The sequence below is a fragment of the Eptatretus burgeri genome, chromosome 4 (assembly GCF_056783735.1).
Source record: "Eptatretus burgeri isolate ZD-2024b chromosome 4, Ebu_testis_v1, whole genome shotgun sequence".
Taxonomy (NCBI): domain Eukaryota; kingdom Metazoa; phylum Chordata; class Myxini; order Myxiniformes; family Myxinidae; genus Eptatretus; species Eptatretus burgeri.
In genome coordinates this window covers 128,636,683-128,656,614 of record NC_140964.1, presented here as the reverse complement: position 1 = coordinate 128,656,614, position 19,932 = coordinate 128,636,683, and the positions used below count along the sequence as shown (strand labels likewise).

General features: G+C 43.3%; 2 protein-coding genes across 4 annotated transcripts in view; one reads left to right on the top strand and one right to left on the bottom strand.

Moving 5' to 3' along the window:
• IGSF21 (immunoglobin superfamily member 21) overlaps nucleotides 1-6,602 on the bottom strand; it is a 124,273-nt gene extending 117,671 nt beyond the window's left edge. Inside the window, exons 1-2 of one of the 3 annotated variants that reach the window (XM_085880050.1) lie at nucleotides 6,453-6,602; nucleotides 5,558-5,788 (exon numbers count right to left, since the gene is read on the bottom strand). In XM_085880050.1, the coding sequence (XP_085736176.1) occupies nucleotides 5,558-5,619 (62 nt within the window). In that variant the 5' untranslated portion in view covers nucleotides 5,620-5,788; nucleotides 6,453-6,602. The remainder of the gene's footprint in view (nucleotides 1-5,557; nucleotides 5,789-6,452) is intronic. The other 2 variants (XM_085880052.1, XM_085880051.1) reach the window with 2 other exon arrangements.
• The window catches only part of LOC147029088 (protein RCC2-like), a 164,158-nt gene continuing 150,788 nt past the window's right edge, over nucleotides 6,563-19,932 (top strand). Inside the window, exons 1-2 of the mRNA XM_085880054.1 lie at nucleotides 6,563-6,703; nucleotides 8,895-9,014. Coding sequence (XP_085736180.1) covers nucleotides 8,997-9,014 — 18 coding nt within the window. The 5' untranslated portion in view covers nucleotides 6,563-6,703; nucleotides 8,895-8,996. The remainder of the gene's footprint in view (nucleotides 6,704-8,894; nucleotides 9,015-19,932) is intronic.

Below are 19,932 nucleotides of genomic sequence, written 5' to 3'. Positions count from 1 at the left end.
TTTTTCCAACGATTTTTCCAAATTTGAAGACACGTGACTCGATAACCAGGATGAATTTTTAAAAACCGACCTGACCAAATTTAGATATTGTTCCATATTATCAGAATCCGAAGAAATTTCGAAGATCGGATCACAAACGGCGGAGGAGATAGATTTTGAAAATGGACGATTTCGCAACTTTGGAGTGACCTTGACCTTGAATCAGGTCAAAGGTCATACCGTTGTGCATCCTTCATCGACATCTACCCACATACCAAATATCAAGAAAATCGGAAGAAAAAAATGGGGACGTACGTACGTACAGACATACGGAAATAGAGACTGGTTTTATTATGTCATCTCATTAGAGATGACCTAAAAAGCAATACAAACAAGGGTGTAAGTTCATGTCAAACACACCACAGAATAATACATATATGCAAAAAGTATGTGTAAGTACTTTACACTTTTCCAAACCGGATTCCATCACAAAAAGAAGCACAAAACCTCATCAGTGTACCACTGATCACCCACAATATCCAAGCTCAAAAGATAAACCTGCTCCTGTGCTCCATTTTTACCTGTGCCGAAACCATACCTTTAAAGCACAAAAGCACATTTACATTTTTAGATCCTTGTGGAGGATCTCTAAGTCTTACTCACGTTGTTGTTCTTGTGAACTTTTTGTTTCACAGCCTACAGTTTTCATCGAAACTTCCTGAAACTTGGCATACATATGTAAAAATACCCTGCGCAGACAGTAACCATCTCCGATTTTGAAAATTCCTCCTAGAAAAAAAGCTACGACGTCAAAATATCTCCGCTTATGGAAATCACCGAAAAAATTATCTCCGAAACTAGGCAAGCTTTTTGAATTCTGTTTGTGGGAAGCGAACAGGGTATTAGCAGAGATGAATTACCGCACATATGATACATCACTATGAAGTCATATCAATATTTATGACGTCATTCCTATTTTTTGACATTTTTTGTTTCACAACCCAGAGTTTTCATCGGATCTTCGTGAAACTTGCCATGTATATGCAGAAAGCCCACGCGCAGGCAGTAACCATCTCCGATTTTGGAAATTCTTCCTCGAAAAAAAAAGTTGACGTCATAATATCACCGCTAATGGAAATCGCCTATACCATTATCTCCGAAACGAGGCAAGCTGTTTCAATTTTGTTTGCGGGAATCAAGCTGGGCATTAGCACAGATAATTGATCGCAAACCTGATACATCACAATGACATCATATTCGTTTTTATGACATCATTAAGAGGACGAGGATATTAGCTCATTCGAGCTTGTTCCCCTTCAATTTTCCATTCCTGATTTTATAAATTGCCAGTTGAGCAATACCCAACAGAAAAGACAAAAACGAGAGTACTGGTTTACTCTTATAATTCCCCTCGATTCCATAAATAAAGACTGGAAAGGAAAAAACAATCAAATTTCCAGAAAAGCTGTTGAAGGAAGAGAAAGAGGGGTACCAATCTCTTACATTCAATAAAAGTGTGGGCCACATTTTCAATGAAATCACAAAAAGGACAAAAAAAATCAGAACAGAAGAGTTAAACTTATGGAATAATGTCTGTGTAACCAGGGATTGATGTGCGAGTCTCCAATTCAGGTCTGCAGTTCACCCAAGAGTTGGAGAACCATACATTTTGTTCCAAACTGGAGTTTAAAAAGCTCCAGCAGGTAAGGTCTCATTCCACTGATTTTTTTTAACAGTTTTGTAAAACCAGGCATACACGCTTCTAGACATATCTTGTAAATAGCAGTTTTCCCCATGATGTGAAACACACCAATTTCCTCTAACTTTGAGGAGAACACACCCTCTTGTTTTTTTGAAGCAATTTGAAGTCCAGGGAAATTGCGACACGAGTCCACCACGTCACCCACCCCAGTTCACCCGATGTTTAGTCGATGAAAGGTTTGAATTACTGCTTTCAAGACATTTTCCACAATTTAAGCAAAACAAATGCCATTTTTTTAAGGAAAGTGAGCCAACAGGTAGCCAGGCGTTCAAGGATGGCTGCAACAGGTCTCGCACCCTGTGTATTCCAACACTGGTGAAACAATGCATAAATGACCTGGAGGTTGAAATTCCAGAGAATAAAGGATTCTGAACTAATGGCTCATGGACAAACTTTTGGGCATCCTCAGATACCTCTAAACGTTGCACTCCGAGGACTTGCCAAGCATTCAAAAGGCTCTGATGAAAACTGGGGATCTGAGACACGTCAACATGTTGCAAGTCAATGAGGAAGAGTTCACGGTCATATTTCAGACCTTCCACTTTCTACAACCAGGCGTTTGTGAGAGGTCGCCAAGGAACACACTCACTGTACAGTAGGCGCTTAATCGTGGAAATCCGGAATGCCATTATCCGACTTGGGATATGCATCAGATTTTGACCACCTGCATTTCAGGGTCTGCAAACCACGTCTGGGCCCAGCCAATGGTGGCCACCCCAGAAAAAATCAGTCAGAACCCACTGAATGTCCGTGACCAAGTATCGAGGAGGTTCAAGTGGGATAACTTCATGTCAAATAAATGGAACCACCAGGTTGTTTATGATTGTCACCTGTGTCTTAAGCGAGAGAAGTTGGTACAATCATTTCCACCTTTGCCAGTTTCAATTTAATTTTTCCAGGAAGTTCTCCCAATTTTTTTGTTCATATGCTTCAATTCCTAGAAATAAGTAAATATTTAAACCCCTCGCTACTCCACTGTATTCCTCCTGGTAAAACAGGCAGGGACGAGGAAGGCGATCCGGGGCCCACCCAGAAAGCTACACTTTTTTTCCAATTTACCCTTGCAGTAGAAGCAAGCTCAAACTGGGTAAGGCAACGAGAGACCTCAGAAACATCTTTTTGATTTGCAATAGCAACACAAATATCATCAGCATAAGCTGAAACAACTACTTTGGAGTTTTGTGAAAGAGGGACTCTTAACACCGAGTTCTGGAGTAAAGCTAATAAAGGTTCAATGGATACATTGATAGAGCATGCCTGAGAGCGCACAGCCCCGACAGATGCCTCGCTGAAAGGGGAAGGGGTAACAAAGACTATTATTAACCTTCAGCAGACAAGATGCATTTTTGTACAATAACTTAACATAAGAAATAATTTTTTCCTCAAACCCTGTTCTCCTTAATACATCAAACCAAAAAGAATGGTTAACACTTTCAAAAGTTTTTTCTTGATCTAAAAGTAATAAACCAAAACTGGGAGATATAGTTCGACCGAGACTGATCAAGTCTCTCACCAAAAAAAATCATCATTTATGGAACGTTCTGGAACACAGTATGACTGATTAGTGCCAATCAAGAAAGAGATGACTTCCTTTAGACGGGTTTAAAGTGCTTTTGACAAGATTTTATAGTCCGTGTTGAGGAGTGACACAGCCCGCCAATTTGCGGTCTCATGCAGGTTTCCTTTGTTCAGAAGGAGACACAAAACTGCCCTTCGGCAGCTCAGTGGCAACACACCTTGTACAACACTCTCCTGAAAGACCTCAAGAAGAGTAGGGCCTAAAATGTCCCAGAAAGCCTTATAAAATTCAGCCGGAAGGCCGTCTAGTCCAGGGGCTTTCCCATCTTTGCTATTCTTAAATGCAACAGTAAGTTCTCCAAGAGAAATGCCAGGCTCAAGTAATCGTTGGTCTTCAGACAGAGAAGGGAGCTATTCAAGCATCGGCTTCCTGTTCTCCTCATTCACAGCTCTTATTGCGAAGAGTTAAGAAAAATAGTCCTGTAGTTCATGCTTGATATCACTCTGGGAGGTCAACAAATCACCACCAGAAGAGCGCAAAGCATGGATTTGTTGAGAGGTCTTGACCGTTTTTTTCCAAATTGAAGAACCCTTTGTTTGGTGTGTCAAGTTGGATTTTTTCGTTCCGCAGTCGGACGAATGCGCCGGCCACCCGCTCTTTCACCATTTCAGCCAGAAGGATCCTTTTCTCCGACAACTGCTGGACATTCGCGCTAGACAATCCAGCTTTCTGCTCACACATAAGTATATCGTTTTTTAAAGGAGATATCACACCAAAAGTGTTTTATGTGCTGTAAGAGCAGTATTGTTGGCAAAAACATTTGATTTGGGACTTTGTGCAGTCCCACCATTGTCTTAAGTTCAAGTATGAACCCTTTTGAGACTCACATTTTTCCCAAACCATTTTAAAAGCTTCTATAAAATATGCACTTTGCAAAAGTTTCAAATTAAAAGTCCAATATGCACTTCCACAGACATGATGAGGAAAGCCACACACCATAACAATCATGTGATTGTTGGAAAAACCAGACGGCCTGATATACGAGTTCTTAACAATATTTACCATTTCATGATTAACATAAAACCTGTCTAGGCGAGCCATCGTCAAAACATTTCTTGATGCACAAACCCATGTATACTGACGGATATTACGGTTTTGTACCCGCCACACATCCACCAGTTTAAACTTTTTTAACTAACTGTGCCAAAGGCCTTGCACTGGGTGGATGAGGGTCACAAGTGTTCCGATCAAGTTGTGGGTCGAGGGTGCAGTTGTTGTCACCCCCTTACACAACAACATGGTCAAGTCAATGGTGCTTACAAACTCAGCCAACTTGTACAGAAAGGCACCTCTTTCAGAGTTAGCACTAGGACAGTAAACATTAGTCATGCAAATCTTTAGGTTACTACTGAAAAATTGCACAGACAGTAAGTAACCTTAACAGATTTCCTTACAAGTTATCACTGAAGGCTGGAGTCGAGGATGCAACACTATTGCCACACCAGCCTTGGCCTCAACAAGTGCACTCGAGAAAAAAAAGACAACCTTTAAAGATTTCACACCACTCATCCTCAGAAGACTGATTTGCATGCATCTCCTGTAGCATTAGCACATCATTTTTTTCATTTTGAAAGAGCTGAAACACCTGGAGGCGACGCACACAACTGCGGCCTCCATTGATGTTCAGGGATGCTACTTTCATCTCCATTCTGTTAGTTATTCTTGAAGCTCTTTACCAGCCCGAGTAACACGTTTCCTTAACCTTTGGAATTGGGGATCTGACATGTTAACCTGATAAGGTTCACGAATCATACCCCTTGCAGTTTTAATGAAATCGTGTAAATTCGGGAAGTAATCTTTGATTTTTACATTTCTTTTCCTGAATGTATCATCCAGGAATTTAATTACATTTTCTTGAAACACTAAGGTTGTGTCGTTTCCCCCCTCATCCTCTTGAGAGCATAAAGCACTGAAATGTGGGGTAGAAGAGGTTTCGTCTGAATCAAGTGCTTCATCTATGGCCTCCCCTATTACTTGTGGAACACTCACTTTTGGCTCAAGAGATCCCATGGGAACAGAAAGTTCTGCCCCGTTTACGGACCCTTCCGAATTTGCCTTGTCCATGTCCTTCCCCTCTACAACCCTTAAATCGCCATCTGTGAGGGAGGGGTTAACATTTAACTCACAGGGATTTTCCCCTTTATCTATTTCTCCATCACCGTCAGACATTGCTGTTAACTCGTCTGAACAAGTTTGGCGAACAGGACAAACACTTAAAACATCCTGAGGTACCTCACCGTTCTCTGTGTCCCCCTCGGAGTCGGCCAGTGGGGCAAGCGAAGCTTCCACACCCGCACATCACTCCGGTACCACCAAGGGGCTTCCAATGTCAGACGTTCCTCGAAGGTCCGCCAAGCCTGACACGATCTGGACCTAATTCTGCTCCTTCACTTTTTGCGGTGTAACCGCGTTGGGACGAACACTCTTCACGTGCCCGTAAGCTCCACACCCAAAACACGTCATAACTTCTGAGGAAGCAAACATTTTATATTCAAACCCTTCGATTTTTACACTGAGTACAACATTCAGTGTTTCCATTTTCAGGTAGTATCATATTAACCACTCTTTTAAAGGACATGACGTGGTTAAATTTATCGCTAACATGACGCATCGGCACCATCGAGATCCTCGACACAACCTTACCGAACTCGTTTAACTGGTTACACTAGTCCTGGTTCCTTATAAATGGTGGAATATTATTAATGTTAACTTTAACTGTTGGGGCCTGTAAAGCGAACACAGAGAGGTAAGTGTTCGGTTCGATGAACAGGCCATGCTCAACCACCATGGCGACCACGTGTTCCTCAGACACAAACACCACAAACTTCTTATTGATGCGGGAAAGAGCACGAACATTATGTAAACCAACGATGTTACCGATGGCGGAAAGTGTTGTAATAATAATAATCAACAACAGACCTTTTCTATCGGCTTCATTCTCACAAAACTCAAACGCATATCGACAACAGAAATATACATCGAGGGTAAGAATAACAAAACACAATAACTAGTTTACATTATACTGAAGGCAAATACCACATACACATCACATAATAACAAAGTTAAACTTCATACTCTTATACTAATTACATTCCTCAGAGTGCATTATTCCTAGTATAGTATATAACATACCTATATTATTACAGCATCACTTTTCACGGAGTATGTGGTAAACATGTTAACAGCAGCCATACGGTGCTGCCACATCCGCCCAATCACCGTTGCCACGAGTTACAGTTCGGCCCTTCATGATCACGACAGAAAGTAGTACATCGCTTAGTTCCACCTCACTGGGCGATGTAAAACACGGCATCTTTACAAGTTGGTGACTCGAACATCTCAATGGGGAAACGTTCACCCGCCATTCCAACTCAGGAAAACAGGTTAGTAAACTTTACCGATAGAATAAGGAGTTTCATAAACACCAACATATTCGATTTCACAGTTTGTTTGTTTCACAAATCGATTAAAGTCGAGAATCAATAAACAACACGGTCGCAGCGAGCGAGAAAAAAATCCTCCCCCGGCGGCCATGCCACTCGGCCTTCGTCTTACGATTTTCTCCACACGAGACCGTGGGCTCTCCTCCCTCTCCTCCCTCTCCTCCCTCTCCTCCCTCTCCTCCCTCTCCTCCCTCTCCTCCCTCTCCTCCCTCTCCTCCCTCTCCTCCCTCTCCTCCCTCTCCTCCCTCTCTTCTCTTCTCTCTCCTCCCTCTCTCTTCTCTTCTCTCTCCTCCCTCTCTTCTCTTCTCTCTCCTCCCTCTCTCTTCTCTTCTCTCTCCTCCCTCTCTCTCCTTTTCTCCTCTCCTCTCCCCTCTCTCTCCCCCCTCTCTCCCCTCTCTCCCCTCTCTCCCCTCTCTCCCCTCTCTCCCCTCTCTCCCCTCTCTCCCCTCTCTCCCTCTCTCCCCTCTCTCCCCTCTTCTTCTCCTCTCTCTCTCCTCTTGTCCTCTCTCTCTCCTCTCTCTCTTCTCTCCTCTTCTTCTCCTCTCTCTCCTCTTCTTCTTCTCTCTCTCTCCTCTTCTTCTCCTCTCTCTCCTCATCTTCTCCTCTCTCTCCTCTTCTTCTCCTCTCTCTCCTCTTCTCCTCTCTCTCCTCTTCTTCTCCTCTCTCTCTCCTCTTCTTCTCCTCTCTCTCTCCTCTCTGTCTCTCTCTTCTCCAGACAGAAAGAAAAGAACACGGGAAAAGTTCACAAGTAAAAAAACGAACACATGGGAAACGAAAAATGGGGAATGTGGAAACACCAAACAGCACGGCAGAGGAGAGGTACTCACAACACGAAGCATGGAGCAGCCATGACAGTACATGCAACGTACCAACAGCCAGGAGAGACAGAGAGACAGACAGACAGGAGAAGAGGAGAGATGAGGATGGGGGAGAGAGATGGGGCTGTGGGGAGGGGAAGGGGGTGTTCTAGACATGAGTTTGATCAGGGGACTATAGGGAAAGCCAGGGAGTAAAAAAAAAAAACTCTAAAAAAAAAAGTTTAAATCTGTCCAATTCACACATTCTTTGACACCCCTTCCTCTCCTCAACCTCCGGAGAGTTGTATGGTAGGGGAAGGGGTTTTGGAGGAGGATATCATGAGGGGAGGGCAAGGTAAGGCAGTATGAAGGGAGGGCAAGGTGAGGCAGTATGAGGACAGGGTCCCTCTGGGATCAGACATAACCACGGATCACACATAACCACTGGCAAGACACGCATGGAGATAACCACCACACAGACACGTCTGGAGATAACCACCATCCAGACGATGGGTATACTAGAGGGGGGATAAAAAATGGGGGAGACTGAGAGGGGCGGAGGAGTGAGGAGGTAGGGAGACTGAGAGGGGCGGAGGTGTGAGGAGGTAGGGAGACTGAGGAGGGGTGCAGGAGTGAGGAGGTAGGGAGACCGAGGAGGGGTGGAGGAGTGAGGAGGGAGGGAGACGGAGGAAGGGTGGATGAGCGAGGAGGTAGGGAGACCGAGGAGGGATGGGGGAACGAGGAAGCAGGGGGGAGCGAGGAGGAGTGGGGGAGTGAAGATGGGCAAAAAAGTAGTAATGCATAAATAAAACGTATAACAAATAAAAACAATAAGATGAATTACGTTTTAGTAAATGTTGTCATGATTGGGGTTGGATACAGTACATATTGCTTGTGGCAGGCCTGTTCAGGTGTGGCAGGATGTCCAGCTGAGGTTGCAGGGTCAAAAGATATACTTGGTGTTGGCTAAATGGTTAGGGTGGTGGGCTCGGGATCTGAGTGATCCTGAGTTCAAATCCCACTTGGCTGTTGAATTAATACCAGGTGGGGTTGACTCTACCTGTCATCCTTCCGATGTTGGCAAAATGAGTGCCAGCATGCTGGTATACTGTGTCGGAGTGGCGACCTGTCCAGGATTCTGTCCAATTGCCAAGGATACTGCTGAGGCAGCACCAACGCTCTGCACAGAGTATGGTCCCAATAGATGGATGAATGGATGGTCAGAAGATGAAATGCAAGCTGATTCACTGGGGATTTTTTTTGAAGAACTTCATAATGGAGACTTGAATGGCTGCCTTCATTTTATGTTTATCGACCTCCTTGTAACATTTCAGGACATTCTCCATTTCCCTCCACATCTTGGAACTTCTCATGCAGTCAGGATCGTGCTCATCACGAATGACGGAGCATGAACAACTCGCTCAGAATGAAGCGGCATGGCAAAAGTATCTGCAGTGAGTGAGCGACTCGCTCTGAATGACGTAGCGCTGTTGTTGCTGCTGCTGCTGTTGTTGTTGTTGTTGTTGTTTTTGAATTAAATCTGCGCTGTAGTGAAAACGCATTATCAGAACATGCTCTACCTTATAGCAACTGCTGACTGTACGTCCTGATCGGAACACAAATTGTACCACCGTCGACTGTGGGGCACTCATCAAGTGGCTTAAGCACTCAAGCAAGCACTCCAATGAAATGGTTTATCAGGAAGGCTGGCTTGGCAAGCGATTGCTCTGTCTGAATATCCAAACTATGTCCGAATTGGACAAATGAACACTTTGTTTTAGGTGTCAGAACTGCTGGTAAGTTAAAATCTGGAGCTTATATTTTGTAATTCGACTTAGTTGAAGAGATTCTTGAGGTTATCACATGTGCGGAAATGAAATAAAGCCATGAACGCTCGCATCTCCTGCCGTTTATAAGCATTGCAATGTACCCAGCGCTCCGTAGCTATGATGATCAGGCATTTAATAATATGAATGAGGAAAGTGAAAAAAAAACTTTATCGTTAAGAAATCGATGCGGCCTGTTCCAAGTCAAGGCATGGTTGAGCAGGTCAAAAAACCATGGCAGCTTCAGACCCCAGCGGGGTTACCCAGGAAACGCCTCAAGGCCCCAGAGAGTGAGGTGGACGAGGATCGCCTGATAGAGGACATAATTATATAAGGCCATTAGTTATCTTCAAAAGGAGTGTTTTAATTAACCCAAACTCCCAATTTTCACTCTTGCACTTCCTTGGAGTTTTCTTAATCTGCATGCAAAGTCTTAGGCTGCTAGGTTTCATAGTTTTGGAGTCATGGAGGAGACAAACACAAACAAACACACATACACAAGCCTTTAATTTCAAAATGATGTGCCACAAATCTGTGCATATTTCGTTTGCAAGGAAATTGCACAGGCAGTGAATAAGACCTGGATTTTTGTGGCAATGGCAGATGAGGGCAGATCGTTTAAGATGGAGAAGTCTTTCAATTTGGATCAGATTCACAGGAAATCTCGATCAGAGAATGGTTCCTGTGTTTTCCGTTTTGTCAACTGCTCATCTTACAAAATTGCAGGATGTATTTGTACTCCATAAAGAAAGCTTTGGAGACAAATGGATTGCAGAATGTGCCGACAGTTGCCCAATATTATGATGATGCTGCGGTCAGGCCAGTTTGTAGCTGGGCTGAGATTGAAATCCAGGCTAGACAATTTAGAGGTGAGTGTGTGCACCTCTAGGTCATCCTGCCAGCTCTCTCTAACCCAAACTGAAGTCGGTGATTTTGAGATTTCCCTGACTGTGTCTGACCATCGATGGTCCGATGAACCTGAAAATTTGTACATAATTAACGCAATGGTAAAAAAAAAAAAAATTCCCCATAATATGTTAATTTTATATTTTTATGGATTTTATTGTTTTTGTACAACACACTCAGAATAAATTATCGGCCAATTAATTTGCATCATCAGTGTCCTAATGCAAGTAACCCTCGTTCACCTGTTTGTTGTGCGTAGACAAGCAAAAATTGCAGTTAAAAAAAAAAAATGTGACAACTAATTGTCATGTGACACCTGAACGGTGAGTCTGATTTGGACATACATATGTGGTATCGAAATGTGTGCAAGATCCTCGAGAAAAAGATCGTGAGAGGAGAATTTGAAATCCCAATGGTTGCGAAAAAAAGTAGAGAGTGGGACTCCAAGACCCCCCCCCCCCCCCAGTGAAGTCAGGATTAAAGGAAGAACAGTTGTTTTTAAGACAATGTTTATGTTTATGTAACACCTGGGAGACAGGAATCATAAAGTGCTCGATTCAATAATTTGTTGTTATGCCAATGGTGGTACCTGATAAAAATGTCAAATAATCAGGTGAAAACAAACATAAACGTGGCACACACATTGATGAATCACCCTGTCTTGTGAAACACGAGGATGACGGGATTCGAACCCAGGCTGGACAGCTCAGAGGCTGGTGCGCATATTTTTCGGCCATCCTGCCAACCCAAATCCATTTGCGGCTTAATGGATGAAAAAAAAAGGGTTTGTAATATAAAAATTTCGTGAAAATTACAAATGCTTCTGCTGATGAAATAGAGCTAGAAATATTGTGATTAACAGTTATAATTCATCTGTATGTCACTGCAACATCACAGTGGAATAACCAACTCTACCTGTAGGAAAGATGATTCACAAAAGGAGAAACCTCAACCAAAATGAATTGTCTGCATCCTCTCCGGACCGTATTCGCCGAAATGGATGGACGTGTGCTAAAAGCTTATATAGACGATGAGTCTTGTACCGTAATTAATGGACAATGTTTTTGTAGAAAGAACTGATAAAGTGTGCGGTGGGAATCTTAACTGCACTCCAATGGGCCATCCATCCAATAGGTATACATGGTGGAGGCTAAAGAAGAAAAAAAAAAATACATTGAGAGCAAAGGAAGATGATCAGAGATAAAGGAGTTTAATGGAGTGTGAGAAGGTTCTTGATAAAATGAATGCAATTGGAAGGAAGAGTAAAGGGGGGGGGAGAGGCATTTATGGAGCATATGGGGAGGGGAGAGAGAGGAGTTGGGGGTCTAAAATTCCCCCATATCTGGATACCTAATTTATATACATGCTTTCAGTGAATAATTCTTCTTCATTTCATGCTTTGTGACGTCATAATACTCTCCTACTTCAGTACATTTATCAACCTTGGAATCTTAGTCATTTGCCTGACAACACAGATCCATACACATCAAACATCAGTGGCAAAAACGTTTAAATGGAACTCTTTCTTTTGTTCCTTAACCTTCTTCTTGCATATGGCAGCTTGGCTGTTGGGTCGCTTGCATTTTGTTGGGGCACGACTATGCTACTGATGCTGTGCCCCTATACCAGTACACTGGTACTCATTTGCCAACCTCAGAAGGATGACAGGGTTGAGTCAACCACACCTGGTGTTAATTCAGCAGCCAACAGGGCTCAAACTCAGGACCCTAAGATCCCAAGCCAGCCACCCTAACCACGAAGCCAACACCATGCTTTAACCAAACTTGTGTAGCAGTGCAAACTAGAATGGCACTTCGTAGAGCGCATACCTCTGCCAGGCTGAACAATCAGTTTACGCTTTGTATCCCACTGGTAGACCGGATCCGGATGTTCACCCAAATCGAATCAATTCGTCCTTGTCACACCACCAATCTGTCCACCAAGCTTCATCAAAATCCGTCCACCTGGGTGGCGCAGGTAACGGTCAGTAACACGGTCATACAAAGAGCATGACGGCATGACATTGAAAAAAATTATCTTCAACCAGACTATTCCAGTCACACAGCAGGACGAAGGCCTCGAGGTGTTCGGTACGCTCGCCACGCATGCCAAGTGTTGGCTGGCCAGAGTGAGCGGCTCTGAAAATCGAACCCACACCAACCAGTTCAGGAGGAAAACAAGTCTTTAACCACTCGAGCAAATCAAATCTAGAATTATTTAATTTTTCCACATCAATTGGACGTGTGCACGCATTGTGCAAGGACAATCATCGAAATAGAAAGAGATAATTCGATGGTCCAACGATGTTGATAATTTGATGTTGAGGTTGGTTTCAGTTTGTGGTTCATCCATTTTCGTTCCGGAATATCTCAGTTTGCTGGCAGAATTTTCTTTACAAATACCATCACGTTCATCGAAATTTTCAATGAGACAATCGGAATGAGAGTGGCGTATACAATGGAGCGTAGACCCTTGAGGAGTTTGAACTGCAAATAATTCAACGCCTTAGTATAATAAATGTTTCAGAATCCATGTTTGAGTGCGTTGATGATACTTCAGGTGTGTCGAGTGAAATCATGGGTATGATCATGCAAGTTAATATGATATTGATAGACAAATCCCATCAAATACAGGCCAGGGAAGATTTCAATTAGGAATTCACTTAAGGGATCCATTTCCCTGTTTTTTTGTTCCTCTCTTTTTCATTTCCTGTGTTGTATCTGACTTTGGGAACCTCTGAAGGTGGTTACAAACTAGAAGGAATCCTAATGAGACAGCCAAATGAAACCTTTACCCAAACAGGGAAATCAGCACTTCAAGATGTACAATGACCAGCCGAGGAGATCGAACGATTTCAGCATCTTGGATTGGTGCGAGGGATCATGTTCTGTCCGGGCGTACTGAAAGAGCAATTTGTTCGATGATCGAACGCCTTGAACACGACTCCGTTATTCCATTGAAATGCTCATTTCTTCCGCACCTGGGCATGAAATGAACCTGCAGCACAGCTCTCCACACGGGTTTTCCATGGAAGTCACGTTGCCGTCTATCGATCCAACTGTCTATTGGTGGGATTTGGGGATCGAGGGCCTTGGAAGATTGTTAGACGAATGGCAAGATAGTGAGGCAGGAAGCTGGTACTTGTAAACAACACAGCTGTGCAATTAAGCCATACATTTAATATAATATGGTAGCAAGAGACCGTCTCTTAAATTATTCGAATGAGGCCTGTAGATGCTTGTCTGCGTCATTTTCTTGGGGTGCGGCTGTGCTGCTGATACAATGTCCCATTACCAGTAAGCTGGTACTCATTTTGCCAACCTCAGAAGGATGACAGAAGGATAAACCTCAGAAGGTTAATCCACCTGTTCTAAATTTAATGGAAAGACAGGGGTTTGAACTCAAGACCCTAAGATCTTAAACCAGCCACCTTAACCGTTAAGCGACCACCAGGCTTAAGAGACCGTTTGACTTGAAGATATTGTGCCGTACAGAGGCTGAAGTGCAGGGAAGCACGGTGTGGAATGAGATAGGCTGGTTAATGGTATGCGGTAATGCCATGCATAGCTGAGGGCCCTGATTTTAATCGACTGCCAACAGGATGCGCTTGGACAGTTTTTAAATCACTTGTACAAGCATTGGATTGGCACTTAACTTGGCCGCTATAGTATAGCATGGCTTGCAGGCTAAAATTCCAAAAATTTTGTCTGGAAAATAGAGCAATGATTACTCTTGATTGATATTGTTACGTCAGAGGAGAGCGGGTGGGATCCAAAGATAGGTTGTCGTAACAATAGTTGTCGTTATTGTAAGATTGTTGTTAGATCTTCCGTGTGATCAAGTAGGTTAGACTTCCACTTGTGTCCGGATATTTGTCAAAAGTAAGTCTTTTGGTTAAACTTGATAGGAGATGGCAAGTGTAAATATTGAGGTAATATAGAGTAAGGTATTATTGAGTAAAACCTCATGTAAAGAGGAAAGACCAGGTTGTGGACATGTTAACACCAAAGGCATCCAGAAATTGCTTCACATTTTCAAGGAAGCCATCATGGATTATTTGGCCAAGTCTGATGTGGTGGCTATGTCAGTTGTTGAGCCTTGACTGATGGCATAGCACACGGGACTCGCCGTCCACGAAGGCACTTCTCGAGGTGACGAAGGCCATGACTGCACTTGCGCACTGGAGTTGGAGTTGGACCTGAGAAGAAGAGACATCCTTCCGTCAGCTTGGCTGCCATCTTCTCATCTCCATTCATCTCCTCTTCAGCCCCGAGCACACTTCGCCAGCCATGTCAGCCTTGTACAATTGACGCTCCTGCAGCCACAACCAGCATGTGCCTGCACAAGTCCTCACCTGTTCTGCCCCCCCCCCTTCATTTTGCGAGTCTGGTATTTTAGCACCATTAGGAGGTTTATATTTAATTATTTTGTTCACAAGATTGCATTTCCCCTTTCATTCCAAGCTGTATCCATTGACCACCAGATCTGTTCCATATTTAATCATTGTCTGGTCTTCCCTTATCCCTGTGTATTATTACAAATAAACCATTTTAATTGTAAGAAACGTTTTCCCATCTTTTTTCCTCCTGCAAATTTCACCACCAGGTTTTGATTTCATTTGGGGAACGTAATAATAATTATCACAATAATAATAATAATAATAATAATAATAATAATAATAATAATAATAATAAAGAATGGAGTGAATTTAAAGATCGTTTCGGCCTCCGGCTCAGATTTTCTGTGTTAACGGACCAGCTAACGTAACAATATTGTTGTTGTTATTATAACTTCCCTTCAATATATAGCCTTTGGTAAAATGGAGATGAGAAGGGGGGAGGGGGGCGGAAGGATGAGAGGGTCTTTGGGTGGAAGAAAAGGGGTGAAACTTCAGGAGGACAAAATAAATAAAGAAATAAAATAAGGGTTTGTGAAGACTTCACTAAATCTTGCTTTTTGTACAATATTGAGAATCATGGAAGAGCGGGTGACAGTGTAAAAACGCAACAGACCAACAATGGGGCAGCAGTTGAACACAATAAGCAAACAAATAATACATACATACATACAGTACATACAGTACATACATACATACAGTACATACATACATACAGTACATACATACATACAGTATATACATACATCATACATACGTACATCATATATACATGCATAGGGAGCATCTGCTGGAGCAGCACGTCGCTGCGTTCACTTTCCGCCGGTACTCCAGGGGCCTCTATCTGGCCATCCCCCAGGCAGATGCTGAGCCCATCCCCATCTCTTCGGGATAGGACGTTCCAGGAATCCACCCGAAGGGACCACCTTAGTTTAACCCGAGGAGACCGCCATCTGGTGGATGACACCTCAGCAGCACCCCACCACACACCACTTCGTGTCCTTTTGTGGAGTGAAGTTTTTTTATCGTGGCCGAAGTGCAAATCCTGCCACAAGCCTCCTAGTAATGATAACCCACTGCAGGAGGACGTCTGCAGATGCAGTTGGGCACCAGATATGGATGGCTGTTGTTGGCTCACAAGGAGCTCCTCTGCCCTTTGACAGGTTTTGTTTTTCATCCTGTTGGGTGTTCATATCCATACAACCTCCTCACCAGGAGGACCTGGTTGGGGGAGAAACAAATAAGCAAACATAAAAAGAGAGAGATTATTGATAAAGAAAGGAAGTAAGGGGGTAACCTGCAAACAAGAGTGTTGGGTTAGGTAGGGTAAATGGGGGGGTAGAAAAGATTGAACTTTGGGATTGAAGATGGCATATAGGGATGTTGGTGCACCACCAGCAGCCCTGGAAGAAAGACTTAATTGGACAGCCCTAAGGTGGTTCAACAAATGGGATAAGAGAGGAATAAGAGTTGAAGTGTGCAGTAAGCCTGGATTGGGAGACTGGAAGAACTCGTTCAGGAGCAGGGGAAGGTTGGCGGGCTGAGACAGCAGAGGTATTAAGAATGGAGGAAATGAGCTTATATATATATATATATTTATATATATATATATATATATATATATATATATATATATATATATATATATATATATATATATATATATATATACCAATGTGTATTTGTCTGTGTCCCTTCATAAGGATGATTTGAGGAGGGTTTTGAAGGCCAATCTTTTTAACATGACTGTGTTCATTGAGGTCTATTTTGAGGATAAAAAAACTTAAAGTTTTTTTTTCCATGAAAGAGTAATTACGTCTCTTCCATTGGAATTGTAGATGGTGACTTGCAAACCGAGCCTCAAGGGCAGTGTACAGAAGTGTTTAAAAAACACAAAAAACCGCTAAATACAAGGTACAATGAGGTGAAATTCACTGCATGTGATGTGCAACATGCGCAGAGTAAAATGAGTGTTCATTTACGTCCGTAGGATGTCTCATAAATAAAGAAGATATAAGCACACCTGACGCTATGCCGAGGCTTCAGACTTTGGCATTCTCACAAAGCTGTACCGTCAAAATGAGACGTTGCAAAAGATAAAAAAAATAGGGTCACATTTCTACATGTCGTGTTTTAAATAACACTATGAAACATCACATCTTCCAATCTCCTCAAATATTTCGTTGTCATTTCTCCAACCCAACATTTTTGACGGGCTTTTATACTACTATACTGTATATATAAATTTTATGAATTAGTGTTCTTGATATTCGCATCATAAATGATTGTTGAAAGTTTGATGAAGAAAGTTCAAATGGTAACTCGATATCTGCGATCATCAATGGTAAGCCTCTCCCAACTTATCCTTGGCAATTGCCCATGACTTACCATTGGCCCACGATCCAAAGATGGCCATATATTTTTTTCAGACCGCCATATGACCTTGACCTTCAACATTTGTGGATAGAGTGTAAATGAAGAAAATCTGTCCCATCTACAACCTATCCATGTAACTCAACATCATGAAAATCAGAGGAAAATTATTCAAGTTATAATCAAAAGGTATTTTTTTTTTATTGAGGTCACAATCAGAAAAAGGTTGGTCAAGGACGTTAATCAAATATCAGGTGCACAACCTCAGTACAGGTCCATTATTACGATGCAAGAACATCTTGGAAGGCCATGCAGTCTTTGAGATTCCGGATTGGCAAAATTGAGTGATGACAATAACAAACAACGCGTCATTTTCTTCAGACCGCCATTTGGCCGTGACCTTTAATTTGGATGGGTATGATGTAAATTAATGGTAAATGCACCTTCTTCTAGGCTATCTCGCAAAGGCAATTTCGTTCCGATTGGTCAAACCTAAATCGAGTTTTGGTGAAAAATGCGAAAATGCCTATAATTGGGTCAAGACCTAAAAATTCGGTCAAGGTTCAAAAAAATGTAAACCCACACACATTTTTTCCTATTATTGATGCAAAATTTCATTTTGAAAGTCTCCATACATGGGTAGAAACAAAAAGGGAGAAAAACCGAAATGGTGGTTTCGCACTCCGAGGGGTGTAAGATCTTGACCTGACCGTTAACTTGAAGGAGAGGAGGAGATTGAGACCATACTCTGTGCAGAGCGTTGGTGCTGCCAAAGCAGTCTCCTTGGCTATTGAGCACAATCCTGGATGGGTCGCCACTCCGACACAGTACACCAGCATGCTGACACTCATTTTGCCGACCTCAGAAGGATAACAGGTCGAGTTAACCCCACCTGGTATTAATTCAACAGCTGAGCGGAATTTGAACTCAGGACCCTAGGATCCAAAGCCCACCACGCTAACCATTAAGCCAACACCAGGCATATAACTTTGACGAGTGATATGTAAATTAAGCATAAACGTGCCTTGCTCTCGGCTATCTGGCAAAAAAAAAATTCATTTTGATTGGACATATCTTAGTCGAGTTATGGTGAAAAATGTTAAAATGTATATAATTAGGTCATGACCTTAAAATTAGGTCAAGTTCAAAAAAACCCATGTAAACTCCACCTACTTTCCATTCCCATTATTGATACAAAATGTTATTCTGAAAGTCCCAGCTGGCTCCGGGATACAGCTCGGAAGGTGGCAGTGAAGGAAGAATAAATAAATAAAACCTAAATGGTGGTTTAGTACTCCTAGGGTTTGAGATAACTCTGGGGTACATTAAAAATTTCGGCCAATAATTATTGAAGAAAAAAACCCTACAACAGCTACAAGCCCCCCCCCCCCCCATATAATTTTTTAAAACAATATCAAGGCTTGTATTGTTACGAATCTGGAAACCTTGTGCACACAGACAGACAGCAGTCCCTAAGCTTAGTTATTTCGATAAGTGTGTGTTTATAGTTAGGGTCCCCTACCTGTGTCTAATGGGAATTACATGTGTGCGCTGCGAATTACTCTTTTAGTCAGGGTTTTTGCAATACAAATCGAGCCTCCAGCCAACCGAAACCATCACTCCTTCACTTCGCGCCATTACACACGCGTGTCCAGCCACGTACGTGGGCGGAGATTTCCATTGCCTCAGACTGGGACTCCACCCAGGAAGGCAGGGGCGTGCCCCTTGTCCAATCAGGCCACAGAAGGCAGTTTTCCCAAGACACGCCGGCCAATGAGACTTGATATGGCCACAGAAGGCGGTTTTCCTATGACACACTGGCCAATGAGAGTTGAGATGGCCACAGAAGGCGGTTTTCCCACGACACGCCGGCCAATGAGAGTTGAGATGGCCACAGAACGCAGTTTTCCCACACACTCCGGCCAATGAGAGTTGAGATGGCCATAGAAGGCGGTTTTCCCACGACATGCCGGCCAATGAGAGTTGAGATGGCCACAGAGAGCGACCTTCCCATGACGCCCCATCCAATGAGGGTGGAGAGCACCTCAGACGGCGATGTGCTCCCCCCGGAGGAGAAAGGAATATAAGAAATGCCAGGCTGGGTAGTGAGGGTGGTAAAAGGATCAAGGTGGTGGAGGTTGTCATAGTGGAAAAAGGATCGAGTGGTAGAGGTCGTCGTAGTGGTAAAAGGGTTGTGGTCGTGGTGATCATCATCGTCATGTTGCGGGTTCCAGTCCCGCCGAGCTGGATCATCGTCCCCTCTGATCTTCTTGGCCTTGGTCGATTGGTGCGTGGCCGGTTGGAGAGCGTGGTACCTGGTGCTTGGGGCGGCATCGTGTTGCGGGTTCGAGTCCCGCCGATCCAGGACGTTGAAGACCACACGAGGTGGACAGGTCCAAGCACAGGCTCCGGTCTCTAGCTCACCTGTCCTCGAGCTGGAGGCCTTCAATAAAGACCATTGGGGTCCATTTCTGTGTGTGTGTGGGCCCGTCTTTAAGTAGCAACTGTATAAGTGCTTTTGCTTGTACATCGAATGCATTTCTTATAGTTGGATAACTCTGCTCTTTGCGTGTTCCCTCCCCCCCCCATTATAAATAAATCCCCTGTTAAATGTTTCAGCTCGTTTTTGTGTTTCTTTCATTGGTTTAGCACGGTGCGTGTTGAGAAGTAGCGAGATTAAATTGTGCATTTGGACCGACGGATCTCGGTAACCATCCGCTCTGGTTCGTTACTGGCTACTGGCTTGCTACTAGCCCGTAGCAACCATCCGCATGCTACTGGCTCGTTCCGCTCGAGCTCCCCCGAGGGTGAATTTCCCCAGTAGTTTGGACGACGTGGGTATTTATGTAAATTGAAATTGGCAATCGACCC